The 17079-nt window shown below is 38.4% G+C and overlaps 1 protein-coding gene across 1 annotated transcript; it reads left to right on the top strand.

Annotated features, from left to right (window-relative positions):
• Window positions 1-409: 409 nt before the first annotated feature.
• Window positions 410-16839, top strand: zdhhc13 (zinc finger DHHC-type palmitoyltransferase 13). Its single transcript, XM_053316089.1, has 17 exons — window positions 410-459; window positions 2326-2558; window positions 4709-4831; window positions 5880-5957; window positions 6263-6407; window positions 6677-6741; window positions 7088-7250; window positions 8019-8144; window positions 8257-8390; window positions 8538-8640; window positions 9153-9275; window positions 9376-9438; window positions 10382-10475; window positions 11718-11801; window positions 11916-12073; window positions 12693-12790; window positions 16218-16839. Exons 1-17 carry the CDS (start codon window positions 433-435, stop codon window positions 16354-16356), a joined length of 1956 nt encoding a protein of 651 aa, XP_053172064.1. The 5' UTR covers window positions 410-432; the 3' UTR covers window positions 16357-16839.
• Window positions 16840-17079: the final 240 nt, after the last annotated feature.

Raw genomic sequence — 17079 nt, 5'->3', positions numbered from 1 at the left:
AATGTACATATTTGATATTCCCAGCATGAGGTATAGGGTTAGTAAAGCTGATATAATTGGCTAATGTTAGTTTATCACATATACACTGGTATTGACAGGTATGTTGGCTGATAAGTAAATAGATGAATGAATGAATGAATGAATACATTTTATATAAGTCACAACAAAAGTCATCTTAAGACACTTTACATAGAGCTTTCCACCACAAGCTAATGAAAAATAAACCATACTGAAATATTCTCTTACTTTTCTCACATCTGAAAACATCTCATGACATATCGACCACTTGTAATTTGAAAAGCTGAGTAGCAACGGAAGTCGAATGTTGGCGTTTCAAAAACCTACTATTTTGAAAAGCAATTGAGCGGAAGTAGAATCTGGCCGTTGGCAGGAAGTAACTTTCCTTTTTCGTTTCCATTCCTTCACAACAAGATGGACTGGAGGGAGGACGGCAGTGATGTAAGTCGCTTTTATCTTTATTAGCTACTGTTGCTGCCTCTGTTGCGTACTCACTGCCTTATCTACTTAAACCCTGAGCTGACCGACTTTATCCTAAATGATATTATATTCGCAGCTGGTTAGCATTAGCGTGTTAGCCGGCGCTCAGTGGACATAATTAGCCTGCTGCTACTTACCTGCTGCTAATCAATACTCTCTGATTTAATCCCTCCTTCAGCATCAGTGGTTATATGGCCACTTTAGGCTTATCATCCTTTGTGTTAAATGCATTGTCATCCACCTTAAAGAAGGTTGACGTATTGATGTACTGACAAGCCAAAAGCCTGTTTAACCATTTCATTTCCTGTTTAAAGCCACCTTTCCTTATATATTCTTATATTATTATAACACTTTAAATCTCTTTCACATTACAACTACTGTGCTGTTTTCTGATAGCAACTCATTAATTACATGTGTTTATACTGATTAAAGCCAGTCAATGATCAGCTTTTACCATATGTCAGTAATTTATATATATTCTTATATTATTATAATTAGGGTGGATTTTGTAATGTGGGACACAATTTTTTAGGATTAGAAATATTTTGATTTATACAAAGTAGCCTTATCTGCCAAAACATTTGGACTATATGTTTTTTTTTGTTTTTTTGTTTTTTTGCTTCCTCATCAGACAGGTTAAAAAACTAGTAGCCTGTATGTTCACATGTGTAATGTTAAACAATATAACTTACACAGTTTGCATATACTAGTTAACTTTAAAATAACTGAATAGAAAAAGTGATAAATGCACTGGAGTCTAGTTGTCCCACATTAGTCAGTGTCCCACATTACCCTAATCCACTATTATAATACTTTAAATCTCTTTCACCATTACAACCACTGTGCTGTTTTCTGATATCAACTCATTAACCACATGTGTTTTTATGGATTAAAGCCAGTCAGTGATCAGTTTTTACCATGAGTTAGTAGCTAGCGACCTTCCTGTCATGTCATGTCATGTCATTTTATTTACCCCCCAAATTTCTCCCACAAAGAGCTTTTTAAACATTTTAACATCTGTCTGGGATCATGACAGCAGCTTGTTATCATCAGAGTATCATCATCCAAAAATAGCTTGCAGCAGATCCATCCCAGAGGGTGGAGAGCAGCAGCCAGGCGCTGCTTTGATACTGGAGTAGTTCATCACATAATATAAAATTCATGACAGTAAAACAGCCACTGTGTATTGTGTTGTGGCCCTCCTGCAGTCCTACCCAGTCAACACAAAGATATTCAGTTTACTATCATGTACATTTATCATTTTTTGCTTTAAAAAAAGGTTTTAAATTATTCGAGTATCAAACACCCATTCTTGAGAATTAAGACTAATCATGTCACACACTAATGTCAAATATTTTTTGTGATTTATATGTATGAAATAAAAGGGAATTACATTTTTTTGGACCATTTTCTTTTCTTTTTTTTTACTATGCTTGCCTTTGCCAGAAACCACCCACATGTCCCAGACAAGAGTCCATAACTTAAAAACTTAACAATGCTCGTTAGTAAGATATGTGTAAAAATGTACTTTTATAATTAGTCGTGTTTTAAAATATATGTTTTCATGAAAATGTTGGCTATTAAAAGTCATTTTCTGTCAGTCATCTAATGGATTCATTGACTTATTGTTGCAGCTCTAGTTGTGATTATATGGTTAGCATCTTAAACCCGAGGCCACCATCCTTTAAATTCTCCTAAATTCACTAAACCAGCTTTCATCCCTTCGATACCTGTAGGAGAAGTTATTCAACCCAGTAAAACCACTGCTCACTGCCAGTTTAAGGTGGACTCTTTTACACCAAATGTTTTCTTACCTCTACCTTACAGAGTCACGGTCACGGCCACATGCATGACGGCTGTCACCATGGACACGGAGGTCACTCCCACAGTCACGGGCCAAGAGCGGCGGCGGCGTTCGGCGGGATGGCGCCCCCTTTCATGCCGTCCTTTCACGGACAGTTTGGCAAAAACACGGATCAGGTGATGGAGCTCACGCAGCAGCCGAAGAAGCGGTCCCACATGGACGACAGCAGCAGCTGGGACATCGTGAAGGCGACGCAGTAAGTGGTGGGACGGGGATGTTAATGCTCTCTGTCAACCAGCGGATGCTTTATTCTTTCATGTGACGCCACACTTATCAAAGGCAAGGCAGCTTTATTTATAGAGTGCATTTCATACACAGGGCCAACTCAGTGTGCTTACATAAAAACAAAATATTAAACAGTAAAAAAGCTACCGTAGACTAAAATAGAGCATAAAATATGAGAGTGCAGCATAAGATAATGATTTGCTTTAAAATTATTAAAAGAACATACAGTGCAAATGAAAGACTAAAATTTAAAGTGATTTATCAAAGAAGGTAAAGCAACAGATTTGAGTTAAGTAGGTGAAATGTTTAAGTTGCTGTAATTTCAGTCAGTGACGTGCACATTACTGTCCACTCCGTAAATGAATCCACAATGATTCCCATTTATTACAGTTTGGGTCTTTATTTCATTGATCTGGGATTACAGTGACAAAAAGTTAGATCAGGTGTGAAAAACTAATCTTAGTTAGGGCCACATACATACAGTCCAGTTTGATCTCAAATGGGCCAGACCAGTAAAACTATTGCATAATAATCTGCAAATAATATATAATTTATATATTATAACTTTACTATAATAAACCGTCTATTTAGTGTGAAAAATGAGTGCATAGTTTATATTATATTCATTGTCAGGGTGGGGAAAACCTCTGAAGCAGCAGACAAATTGACACCCCTGAGTTAGATGATTAGGAACGTTAGAAACCATCCAACCTATAAGCCAAACCTACAGTGAGTGTATCTGTAGTAACATCTGTGACTCACTGTTTTTCATTGGTGTTTTCTTTGCTCTCTTTCCTTTTAGACCAGAAAAAAATGTCACCTAGATTTTATACAACAAAATGGTTTAGGACTTTAGTTTTTATTTAAGATCAATGTTTTCCAAATGCTATAACAAGACAACTCAGTTCTTTTTTCAGATAGATGTAAGATTCAAGCTAAATCTGAAAAAGGAGCACCACAATAAGCCCACTCCTTGTCCACTCCAAGTATCTCATCAATATATTTGCTCAGGAGTTGCACAACAGAACTCGAGGATTGCACAAAGGCTTTTTTTTACGAGATTCCTGCTTCTATCCTAGTCAGAAGGTATGCAGTGATTCATCCCACGTCCGGTTTTAAACCAGTTTCAAAACATCAACATAGTTTAAAAGCAAAAAAGGCAGCACAAACCGGTGTGCAGTAGGTGAGAAATGAGACGACTGAAGCTCCAGCTCTGCTTTTTATTAACTGATCAATGAGTTTCAGACGCAGCAGAGCGAAGGTCACTTTTAATGTAAGGCGGGAACAAGAGAGAGAAAGAAAGAAAGAGTAATCTGCAGAGCCACTCCTTTTCTGCTCAGTACAGTGCAAACCATGAGGTCATCTTCACAGCACACTCTGAAGTTAGGGTTAAATTCAATCTGGTTTACTTATTTAACACACAGTTTTTTAGCAGTTTTTGCTTGTTATGTGCTTTAGTATTTGGTCTTGTTCAATGTCATGGAGATGCATTACTTTATGTGTGTTTTAAAGGACCAGTGTGTAACCTTTAGCGGGATAAGAAATGGAATATAATGTTCATAACTATGTTTTAATCAAAAACATATCCGTCCTTTTCAAACGATGTTACCGTCACTGCTCTCATGCTTCCATGCGTCCTTTACGTTGGCATGGATGTTAACCAATACATCCACCAGGGGGCAGCACCGAGTCAAACGTTTATAACAACAACAAACTCAAAAACAAACATGGCGACTGTGGAGGAGATATTGATAATGTTCCTCTTGCATAAAAGACAAAAACCATATGTTTAAAGTTTCTAACCAACTCACAAAACCTTTCCTCAAACAGTTCCTCCATTATTATTTCTTCATATATCTACATAGTGGGTCCTCTATGTTGCATCATCATGTTTCTACAGTAGCCCAGAATGGACAAACCAAACAGTGGCTCTAGACAGTTTCATGGCCACCGTAGATTTTCCTTCACAGTTGGAAGGGGGGCTGGGGAGTACTCAGTTGGTTGCAATATGAGACTTCACCACTAGATGTCTCTAAATCCTACACGCTGGTCTTTTTTAAATTTTGAAGAATTGTGCAATTTGAAGCATTAGTTCTATAATTTGTGTGTTTTTTCTCTCAGGTTTGGTATCCTGGACCGCTGTAAGGAACTGGTGGAAGCAGGATACGACGTCAGGCAGCCGGACAAAGAGAACGTCACGTTATTACACTGGTCGGCCATCAACAACCGTTCGGATCTAGTCAAGTAAGACCTCAGAGATATTTACAGACTGCAACCATCTTTTGTATTTTTTACAACTAGGCGCACATATGCGACCTGCAAATTTGACAACTTTTTGTTGTTGTTTTTTTAAATGTCATGTTAAAAAACGAGGAGGGAGCGAGTCTGCCAGTGTGTGTTTGTGTGTGTGTGAGAGTGAGAGTGAGAGTGAGAGTGAGAGTGAGAGTGAGAGTGAGAGTTAGAATGAGAGTGAGAGTGAAAGTCATCATCTACACTCGTCAGTGTCTCACTGCCAGCTCACTTTGTGGCAGCTGCATGACTTATTAAGCGCTAGTTATAGTTAAAAATGGGGGGCCAAGAAACTGATGATAATAACAAAAATAATAATATTGTTATAATGATAATAATAATATAGTCTAAAAATTAAAAATTGTAAATAATGTGAATAATAGCGTTGCAGGGTCTATTTAAGATGTGCACCTACATTTTCTGCTTGTGCTCCCAAAATGTTCAGTAAGGGGCTACAGTGCTCCTAGTAAGATATAGGATGCTCATCTCACTGTGAAGAATGGAAACCCTTCACATTGTTCTCATATCTGAGAGTGATGACATAAACTATATTATAATATCTTACAATATAATTTAGAATGATCATTTGGTACATAAAGGGTTAACACTGTATTGCACATGCTCAGTGATTAGTAGTCGTTATCTGCTGGGACACACAGGGCCAAAGTACACTGACAGTATTTAGTACTGTATCAGCTGCTCTCAACACACACATCATACAACTGCAGCGTTTCCCTTAAATCTGAGTTAAAAATCATCATCCAAAATGCTTCATTTCCAACCTAAAGAAAATATGAAGAGGTCTGTGTGTTTCTAAATCTTCTCAGTTTAACATCCAAACACAAACAAAGGTCCAGTACAGGCAATGCTTCCTCAGGAACTTCATGTGTTGTTATTTATTGATAGAGAGGTCTCAGATAAAACTCAAGAGTCAGGAGCATAAACAAAACTCTTCACACTGGTTTTTGTTCTAACACTGATTTTATTCTTTTTTTTTTGACAGGTATTACATTTCTAAAGGGGCGATAGTCGACCAGCTTGGAGGAGACCTGAACTCTACTCCATTTCACTGGGCCATAAGGTAACTGTATGAGCTGGAGGGGATTCCCTGCTGCGGTTGGGTCTGCTTTCAAGTTCAAAATTGTATCAAATATTGTTTATGTCTATTAACTGGAAAAAAAAAGGATTATGCTTTTATTTTGTAGGAATTTGAATTTAATGTAGGATTTTAGGATTTCAGTAAGTTGACACATAGTTTCAAAAACACGTTTTAAATGGATTCCCACTTCTAAAAATCAAAAATTGGCCGTGCTTCTTGCCTCATTTCTTGGAGACTTTTCAGTTGTTTCCTCCTTAAAACTGTTGGTGGTTTTTGTCCGTGAACAGGCAGGGCCACCTCCCCATGGTGATCCAGCTGTTGAGATACGGAGCAGACCCCTCCGTCGCAGATGGAGAAGGTTATCGTGCTCTCCACCTCGCCATCCTCTTCCAGCACATGGCCATAGCAGCTTATCTGATGGCTAAGGGACAGGTCAGACCACTACCCCCTCCACACACCACACACACACCACACACACACACACACACACACACGCACGCACGCACGCACGCACGCACGCACACACACACACACACACACACACACACACACAAACTTTCCCCTTTCTCTCTCTTTTGTTTCAACATTTAAAAGTCTTTTCTAAGTGCATTTGTGGAGTTCATTTCCACTTGATGTGAGTCTGCTTTTGTTTTGATTAGATTTTCCTTGTCGGTAATCTTCATTTGCCTCTTTGCTTTCAGGAAGTCGATGGACCTGACTGCAACGGACAGACGCCTCTGATGTTAGCAGCCCAGAAGATTATTGGGTAAGGACTGTTATCCTTCACAGATGTGACCCATGCCTCTCTGGTTTCTGCTGAATGTATAAATACCTAAAATATCATTGAATTTGACACTGAATAGAGGCTATAACAGTAGTTCTGAAAGTATTGTGTACATGTTGTCTTTTTCTTTGACATATAATGATAGTGTTAAATCAGATAACAGAGTCTTCTCCAGGGATACATGCTTTCTTTTTTTTTTTTTTTTACTGTGATTCAAGAATAAATGGCTTTAGTCTGTTAGTTATTCACAACCTCTTGATGTTAGTATATTGAGGGGATGTTAAAAAAAGTAAAATATCACTAACCCTAATCCTTTTTTCTATCCCAGGCCTGAACCCACAAATTTCTTAATCAAGAATAATGCTTCTGTGAGCGCTGTGGATAAAGTGAACAGGAACACGCCGCTGCACTGCGCTGTGCTGGCAGGAAACGTAGACGCCGCCCACATCCTGCTCGAGGCCGGGGCCAGTGTTGATGCTGAAAACATTAATGTGAGACTCAAAAAAAACAGTTCTCAGTTTAGTTCAGTTCAAAGCTTTATTGTCCCTCAAGGGGTCAAATTTAATTTGCAGTGACAGCACAAAAAACAAATAACACAACAATAAGAAATAAATAAACAGCGACATAGAACATTATCGCAGCATACAGCACAACCAAACCATCACGATCAGAGTAATAGTAGAAGTGTCAAAACAACACACACACACACACACACACACACAATCACCTGCTGTTTGTAACACACACAGTGACACATGAAACTAGTCAGCAACTCACTTCTCTCTGTGCTTAATAATCAAATAAATTCTGGACATTTTGCAAGCAGAGAAAAACTACATATTGCTCAACTTCTTCTTATTATCTGTTAACACTTTGTATTTTGCACTTCCTTGCATTTATAACATATTTAAGCACTTTTTCGTTTCTGGTTTTATTTAAAATACTGGAATCATAATCTAAAAAAAAAAAAGTTTCATTTTACATTTTTTACAGTTGGAGTGGATAGATAGCTGTTTTGTCTGTTAAAATTGTTTAAGCTAATCTTATTGTAGCAGTTAAATCATGTATTTAGCAAGACACAGTTTGCTTATGTAAATGTTGTAGGTACAGTACGCTCTTCACACTGGTTAAATCTGATGAGAATAGATAGGCCGAGCCATTAGTTCACCTACTTGCGTGTGTAAACATGATATTACCTCACATTTTGAAACAGTTCAGGTATTCATGGTGTTTTGTTTTTTTTAATATTTCTCCCTCAGGGCCACACACCTATCGACCTGGCACACCAGGTTCACAGCCCGCTGCTCATCCACATGCTCAACCACATCAAACAAGAGAGGATTCGCTCCAACTCCCGCTGCCTGCGAATCATGAACAGATACAGGGTACACAGATAATAAAGAGCCATACATATCACATTTTAAACATTAAAAAATACACAGAAATCTCTATAGTTGCCTGTTAAGTCAAGCATGTTCCCATTTGCCTTTCTTCCAGGTGTTCCTGCAGTTTTTCCTCTGCACCACCATGTTTGGAAGTGTGGGCGCCATACTCGATATGAACTCAGAGTCCTGGTTGCTTAAAGGAATCCTGCTGGCCTGTGTGATCGGTGCCATCAATCTGGCCTCGAGGTGAAGACACATTTCCACTGAGCTCTTCTGTTGATTGTTCTGAATGAAAATTTAAATGGGAAATGAATACAACTCCCACTTGTTGCACTGGTTCTCATGCTCCTTATCTGCATGTTATACAAAACTGGTTGGGTTGTGTCTACACAGGAATTTCCCAACTCCAGCCTTTCAGTCTCTTCTACCGGCCTCAGCTCTCATGGCTTCAGTTTTCTGGATGCTCGTCACCTGGTGCCTCTGGTTCCTGCCAGATATCCTTTCATTGAAGTAAAAAAAAAAACAAGCTGCAAGACTATCTACATATGGGTGTTTGTTTTACCTCTAGATGACTGTTGAGATAGACATTTGCAGATCAGCTCTCAACATACATTTTACTTCAGGTCAGTCCATCAGAGTGAAAGCTGCAGTTCCTAATTGACATGAATGAAGAGCAGCAAACACAAGCTTCTACATTTACATGAGCAGAAAATAGAGCAGAATGCAATATATATGTAAGACATGTGACTATTGTTCAGGAAGCTGAGCACATTTATATTTATATACCCATTTTAAATGAAAAAAAGGGAATTTCATGCCTCAGTCTCTGCAATTTGCTTTAGATGCATTATGAGAAATGTGGGAGGCGCAGACAAAGGCGCAGGCAAAGACAATGGGACAGGGATTAGAGAGCGATGACAGAAGTATTCACTGTCATCAGTAGGTGGTAAATTTAGCAGCTGATATTTTATAATGAATGAAATGTTTCTTAACCTTCGACCGCCACATGGACACAGCGCCACCATTCAGGTTCTGTTCGCTCTCAACGCCACTGCTCTGCTCTACTACTACCTCCGCACCTGCAGGACCGACCCAGGCTACGTCAAGACAACTGAAGAAGAGAAGAAAATGGTGAGAGGCCTGTTAAAAATTATAAGTTACGAAGCATTAATGATATCATCTCACATGTAAATGCAAAACTGAGTTGAGTTGTGTTTGTTTGTGCTGTCAGAATGTGTTAGTGTTGGCCGAGGCCGGTTGTCTGGACCCCAGAATATTCTGCACTTCTTGTATGGTGAGTCTCCAAAAACCACAAAAACCCATTTAACCACTTTATTTTACAATAAATGTGCCACTCATAACAGAATCAGTGACATCTACTACTGCTACTGCTACTACTACTACTACTACTGCTACTACTACTTCTACTGCTACTACTACTTCTACTACTATGATATTACTGCTACTACTACTACTACTACTACTGCTAATACTGCTACTACTGTCACTACTGCTGCTGCTACTATGCTACTACTGCTACTGCTACTACTACTATTGCTGTTGCTACTACTACTGCTACTACTACTGCCACTGCTACTACTGCTACTACTACTGCTACCACTGCTACTACTACTACTAGTGCTGCTACTGCTGCTGCTACTGCTACTGCTACTACTGCTACTACTGCTGCTACTGCTACTACTACTGCTACTACTACTACTGCTAATACTACCGCTACTACTGCTACTACTGCTACTACTACTACTACTGCTACTATGCTACTACTACTACTGCTATTACTGCTACTACTAATACTGCTACTACTGCTACTACTACTTCTACTACTATGATATTACTGCTACTACTAATACTACTACTACTGTCACTACTACTACTGCTGCTGCTACTATGATACTACTGCTACTGCTACTACTACTATTGCTATTGCTACTACTACTGCTACTACTGCTACTACTACTACTGCTAATACTACCGCTACTACTGCTAATACTGCTACTATGCTACTACTACTACTGCTATTACTGCTACTACTGCTGCTACTACTACTGCTACTATGCTACTACTACTACTGCTACTGCTACTACTACTACTACTACTGCTACTATGCTACTACTGCTACTACTACTGCTACTATGCTACTACTGCTACTACTACTGCTACTGCTGCTACTACTACTACTACTACTGTTTTATATTGTTATATTTGTTACTTCACAGATAAAGAAACCAATGAGAGCGAACCACTGCTTCAACTGTGACGCCTGTGTGGCAAAGCAGGACCACCACTCCGTCTGGACCAACACCTGCATCGGTACGACAGATTGTAGCAAATAACAAACGATGAGAAAGAACTGTAACATCTAAAACCATCAAAATATGTCAAACTATCTGATGTGAGAGCCTCAACTTCCACTAAGAGCAATCTTTTTAACTGAAAATGTTTAAATCTGCATCTGATTTTGCACAAATAATGGTGAGAGTGGTCAGATTAGTTTTAATCAGATTGTATGTGATAGTAGAATATATACAGCATTAAGTACTGCCCCTCTAGAGGAAGGTAGACGCACAGCCTACAGGTGCTATTGGGGCTTTTAAAGTGCTTTTATAAATAGCATCAGAGGGGGCGGCAGCAGCCCTGTCAACTGAGTACTGACGGTTTAAGAACACCACTATAATTAAAAGGGTGTGTTGGATATATGTTGTGATGAGAGGAAAGTGCCGTCATGTGAGTGTAGCTGCAGACCAGAATTGAGCTGCCTGAACTAACTCACAGGATTTGCTTCAGTGATTCATGAGACAACATGTTAGGAAATGTCATGTTTTCCAAGTCCTGGATCCACATCAGAAAGTAATCATTTCAGATTCAAATTCAAACAACTTAATTGATCCCACAGAGAGCGATTCAAACAGGCATTACAAAATAAACAACATCCAATATGTCACATGTCAAAAACACATATCCACAAACAAACAGAGGTTGGTGAAAGACAGCAAGATAAAGATAAATAGCAATAAAATAAATAGACATTTGTTACATCTGTTGTCTTGTAAAAGGCACAGTCCTTAATGTTCCACTAGATTTAATTAAGTTTTTTTTTTATATATATTCTGCTAATTAACTAACAAAACTGAGAACTCACTGCCAGATGTAATTAAAAACTTGTTTCCTATTCTGTCAAAACAAACACTTTTAAATATAGCAAGAGAAATATCAACACATTTGTGTCGTGAAGAAGATTATTCAGGATTATTAGTGAGTAAAAGTTCAGAAGCTGAAGTTGAAAATTACCTGAAAATAATAGATGAACTCACTTTATCTCTAAACATTACTACAAAGTGATGTTATAACAAAGCTTAAAATGTGTTAAAGCTTGATATTATACTTATTAGAGTAAAATAACTCATTGACCATCGTTGACTGGTGTGTATAGTATTATTATTATTATACCATGTGAGGATATATCGTGCATTCTGACTGATTTATTATTCAGTAATCAGCATTTGTCTCAATATTGGTTCATATTTTTAGTGAGTTGAATATGATTTCTTCCAGGTGCGAGGAACCATCACTTCTTTGTCCTCTTCCTCCTTTCCCTCTTACTGATGGGCTCCTGGATGTTCTACGGTTGTCTCACGTGTGAGTGACCATACATCCATACATCCATACATATAGTACAAGAACAATACGTGACTTAGTTTTACATTTACAGCAGTGGATACTCATGTCTGTGATGTTTTCTATTGTTTTCAGACTGGGCGGCTCGCTGTCCGATGCATTATGAGGATCAGGGATTGTGGGGAGTGGTCTCTTCGCTGATCAGCTGCTCTCCCTGGGTGCTCAGTGTGTTCCTGCTGGCCTTTTACCACACCTGCTGGTCCGGTGCCATCCTGGTACTGCAGCTCTACCAGGTGACTGACTGTGTGGAGTGTGTTTATATGCCTCTAAGATCTTCTAACTAATAAGAAAAACTTTATTTATATAGCACCTTTCATACATAAAATGCTGCTCAAAGTGCTTTACATTTAAAAGAATAAAACAAGGGCAAACAAGTAGAGCAAAAAGGAATAAAAAAGAAAATAAATACATATATATAACTAGTGTTTTCTGCCTCTAAAACTCAACAGGAATAGAAACTACACTCTGAATATCTGCTGTTATAAATTAAGTATTTCAATATCTGTCTAAGAAGATCTATTATAATTTCCTATTATTGTGATAAAAAGATAATACAATATTATCTAAAATAATGACTTGATATGAATTTTTATAATGGATTTCATTACAGGAATTAGGCAGAATACAAGTAATGAAAATACCTTGATTGGCAGCTAACTCACTCGGCTTCCTTCTTTTAAGACTTTATGACTTTTAGAGGAATATATACCAACTTAACTCATGAGCTTTATATCAGTGACCTGTTGTAAATGGTGAGTGATACCCGTTGAGTCAACACTGTCTTTCAGGTCTTGTACCGCGCTGCTTCTCTCACCTCGATATATAACTCATGTTTGCTTTGTTTCGGAGCAGATCGCCTTCCTGGGACTGACCACAGCTGAGAGGACGAGTCTGACAAACCACCAGAGAAAACTTAGACAATCCGTCTCCCTGAGACAAAATCCATACAAGTGAGTTATCGGATCCTATCGGTGCTCTTGACTGTAATAGTAAAACATTTTACTCACTGTTTTGTTTTATGATCTCTCACAACCAAATTAGAGCTTGATACAGGCTACTTTGCACATCGCTATCATTAAAAAAATAAAGGTTAGGCCTTTATTTTACATACTTTAGTGGAGCCCTATGATAGCATATCCTTTATGTTGGTTAAGTATTTTAAATCAATATTGTCACAACCTGGCTCAAAGGTAGGGCGAACTATGGAGACAACACATTACTTTTTAAACTAGGAAAGAGAAATGTATTGAAATGAACTAAATTAACCCTCCTGTTGTCCTCAGGTCAAGGGAGGGAGGGAGGAAGGGAGGAAGGAAGGGAGGAAGGAAGGAAGGAAGGAAGGAAGGAAAGGAGGGAGGAAAGAAAGGAGTAAGGAAGGAGGGTGGAAGGAAGGAAGGAGGGAGGAAGTAAGTAAGGAGAGAAGAGAGGAAGAAAGGAAGGAAGGAAAGGAAGGAAGGAAGGAAGCAAGCAAGGAAGGATGGAAGGAAGTGAGGAAAGAAGTATGGAAGGATGGGAAGAATTAAGGAAAAATTTAAGAAAGAGGGAGGAAAGAAGGAACAGTCAAAAGAGAAGGGGTCAATTTGACCTGGGAGGACAACATGAGGGTTAAATATATGTGTCATATATCAGTGATGGTTGCAGTGTATTGGTGTGTGAATGTGTGTGCAGGTGTAAGACAAAAAAACCCTGAATATTCCAAGACCAAACAAACCAGCAACTCAAAGAGGAGAGAGACGGACTGAATGCTCAGAGCTTTATTTATAAAGGAGCATTCACACCAAATAAGTGATGAGCCACTGTCACACTTTCCCAGATCCAAAGCAAACAAAAGGAAAATAGGTCAGAGGCCTTGGAGCCGTCACAATATCTAAAGTCAGAAGAACAGCGTCTTCTGTTTCTAGTCAAGGTCTCTTGTCAGGACTTACTGTGTAATAATGAATGTCTTATTGCACGTTAGTCCTAATATATTACTGGTAACACTGTGGTGTTATTCTCTGTGGAAACATGATCAGGACTCTGCTCTTATTCAATGTTACTGAGAAGTTTGTGAACATGCCAAAAGATGTGCAAATGCAGGCTGAATATTATAATTGTGTACATGGATTTTAAGTGGCTTGTTAACAGATGGCTTAAATCAGTGACCAGCAACGTAGAAACACTGTAGGACCCAAACCTTCCCTCCCTAAACTATAAGAAAAATGCATACTCTAATCAAAAGAAACAAAGCTGCGATGATTGGACTACCAGGCCCCCACCCTCAAAACGAACAAAAAGGAACAAGAAGGAAAAACACAAAGGTCTGGGCTGCATGCCTGGAGGAAGAGGGGAAGAGAGGAAGAAAGCGCTCCTTCTCCTCTACTCTCCTCAAAACAGATGACTCAAATCTGTGATCAGCAACATATAGAAACACCGAACCCCGAATACAAGTGTCAAAACTGAATTTTATCCACAAATAATGTCAAAAACTGACCAAAACTATGGGAGTCTGGAGGCCTGGCCAAAAAGAACAGAAAGATGAAGGAAGGGCCGTGAGCCAGCCCAGCAGCACGGGGTAGGACCCAGGACTTCAACCCCTAAATTATAAGAAAATGCATAACCTAATCAAAAGAAACCAAGCTGCAAAAACTGGACTACACGGCCCCCGTCCTCAAAAAGAACAAAAAGATGAAGGAAGGGCCGTGAGCCAGCCTAATCAAAAGAAACAAAGCTGTGAAGATTGGACTATAAGGCCCCCGTCCTCAAAAAGAACAAAATGAAACAAAAAGAAAAAAACACAAAGGAAAAATCTCAGGTGGTCAGGGCTGCATGCCGAGAGAGAGAGAGGAAGAGAGCGCTCCTTCTCCTCTATTCTCCCCTGTATCGGGTGAGCAGGTCCACCCACCAATCAACCAGCTCATCAGGAGCATGTAATTAATTCTTCTCAGCCCACGTCGATACAAATCTGAAAAAGTAGCTATGATTTGAGATTGTGTCGAGAAACGGAAATAATAATTATTAAAAAATTGAAATATCTTCCCGTAATTAACAGGAAACAGCAGCTCAGTATATATTAGAGTGTATTTGAAGACTAGTTTTTTGTGATTATTGAAGCCTAAAATGGCTTTTTTGAAAGGCTGTGGTCTAATATGTGTCCTGTTTTTTAAGCATGAGGTAAGAAATGGTTCACTTAGTTTAAGTTTAGTAACTGTGTGCTGGAAGTTGAAGTGATGCAGCTCTGCCAGAGAAAAGAAAATCCCTCAGGCCTCAAATGTGTTCGCAAGAAATTTGGCTAACTGTGACTGAAGTTTAATTTTACTTCTCCTGGCTTTATAATTGAGGTTGTGAATAAGATAATTGGAATGTGGAAGAGTGTAGTGATTGGTAAAAAAAAAAAAAAAAAAGTCCAATTAAATGATTTTTATGGAAATGTTTGCAAGGATTGGAAAAATATGGGTTCACTAATCTTTTATGGGGGAAGAAAAGATAATAAATAATAAAATAATTTTGGTGGAAAGAATTCTCGTTAAAAAAGTAGAGAAGGATTTGCAAAGTGATGGATGCAAAGAAGGAGGAGGAAATTATGTATTTTTAGGGAATTGCAGCAGATCCAGAATTTAAACCAAATACAACAGATACTGCCTTCAAAGATGGACAGGGGACACTTTTATAATATATGACTTAAATACTTCTAAACATTATAACACACCAAATAATCCATCTTCTTTATACTTGCAAACAAGAAGTTACTTAAATGGTAAGTAGACAAAAATATATCATGAAAAAAATGGAAGTTAAAAAAGATAAAAGCATAGGGAGAGATGAAATAAAAGATGGTAATAATCAAACAAAATGAAATGAATAAATGGGAAAATAAGTAACAGATGAAAAATGGAAACATGTTTAATGAAGTTCACAAAACTACTAATCCTTAATATTGGAGACTATCGGAAATTGAAAATAAGGGTTAACAAGATGAGCAATTCAAAAATATCTTAAAAAATAGTTTTTAAAAGCATCAAATTTTTACCAAAAAAATGTCAAATGGTGTAACCACAAAAGAATGATAAATGTTAAGTATTTTATCCACCTACAGTGTATTTAAGTGTACATATAGAAATAATTACACCACTTAGACATTTTTGCCATAATCCTCTAATATATTATATTCTCTCAAAATGGATTAAAAGCAGAAATTTTATGCTGGGTCCACAAAAAAAGAATGTGTGCAAGTTATTCAGATGTTTATTTCCACATTTAACCTCTTTAAATGTTACTAAACCACATGGACACAAAGAAACGTCATTTTCAAATCGTATGGTCGTGTATTGTCAGCGGTGAAGTCCTACTTTTATTTCCTGTAGACTGAACTCTCTCTCTCTCTCTTTTGTCTCTCCACAGTCTGGGCGTAGTGAGGAACCTCGTGTCCTTCTTCCACCTGCGCTGTTGTGGCCTCTTCAAAGCTCCCGTCATCGACTGGACGCAGCAGTACCCGCCCGGCCGAGACCAGCACATGTTCGGACACACCGACATGGTCTGACCTCCCCCGCCCCCGCCGCCCCTGCTGCCCCGCGCTCAGGGTCAAGGGTGAGAGTTTTAAAGTGGTTCTGGACCAAAAGCACAGAGTGTATTTATTTATTTTTTTAAATGTACGGTTCATTGTGAAGAAGGAACGTGGTCGGAGAAGTCGAGAAGAACATGAAGCAACGTGTAGATATCGTTACGATTCAGTTGCTCTTTGTACAGACTGCTGCTGCCTTATACTTGACCAATGTAAGTGGATTTAAAAAATCACAAATGTTTTAATTTGGGGAAAGGTTGAACCTTTTAAAAGGCCTAAATTGTAATTGAACTTTTGAGCTGTTTTTTATGAGCACATCAAGCCTATTTTTTAATCATCTGTTGTGGGGAAAAAAGGACCTTTGTACATGTTAACATTTGGTTTTATGACTTTTTGTAAGAGTTGCATGTGTTTAATAATGAATAACCACTATTATACTTCAATAAAGCAACGTTTTGTGTGCCTGTCTTTTCAACTGGTTCTGTGTGGACTTCAAGGTGGACAAAATAATAGAAACATTGCACAACAGTAAACGCAACTGTGGTTAAGGATTATATAAATGTTCAGGGTGCAAGATTTTTCATGTCAGCGGCCATTTTTTTTTGAAGCCTTAGTTTGTGGTGGTGTGAATTAAATATCAAGTTGAATGTCTCAGTCATTGTTGATGAAGGTTTATCTGTGATTTCTGTTCATATGTTGTCG

This window comes from Scomber japonicus, chromosome 1 (assembly GCF_027409825.1).
Source record: "Scomber japonicus isolate fScoJap1 chromosome 1, fScoJap1.pri, whole genome shotgun sequence".
Lineage (NCBI taxonomy): Eukaryota > Metazoa > Chordata > Actinopteri > Scombriformes > Scombridae > Scomber > Scomber japonicus.
The sequence above is the reverse complement of the archived record's forward strand: the minus strand, read 5'-3'. Positions and strand labels throughout refer to the sequence as shown.

Bases quoted from the DNA above. Each gene is read 5' to 3' on its own strand.
- zdhhc13 (XM_053316089.1), top strand. From the start codon at position 433: ATGGACTGGAGGGAGGACGGCAGTGAT. The intron at 5,958-6,262 runs GTAACTGTATGA...GTCCGTGAACAG, and splicing joins CCATTTCACTGGGCCATAAG to GCAGGGCCACCTCCCCATGG. The intron at 12,074-12,692 runs GTGACTGACTGT...GTTTCGGAGCAG, and splicing joins TGGTACTGCAGCTCTACCAG to ATCGCCTTCCTGGGACTGAC.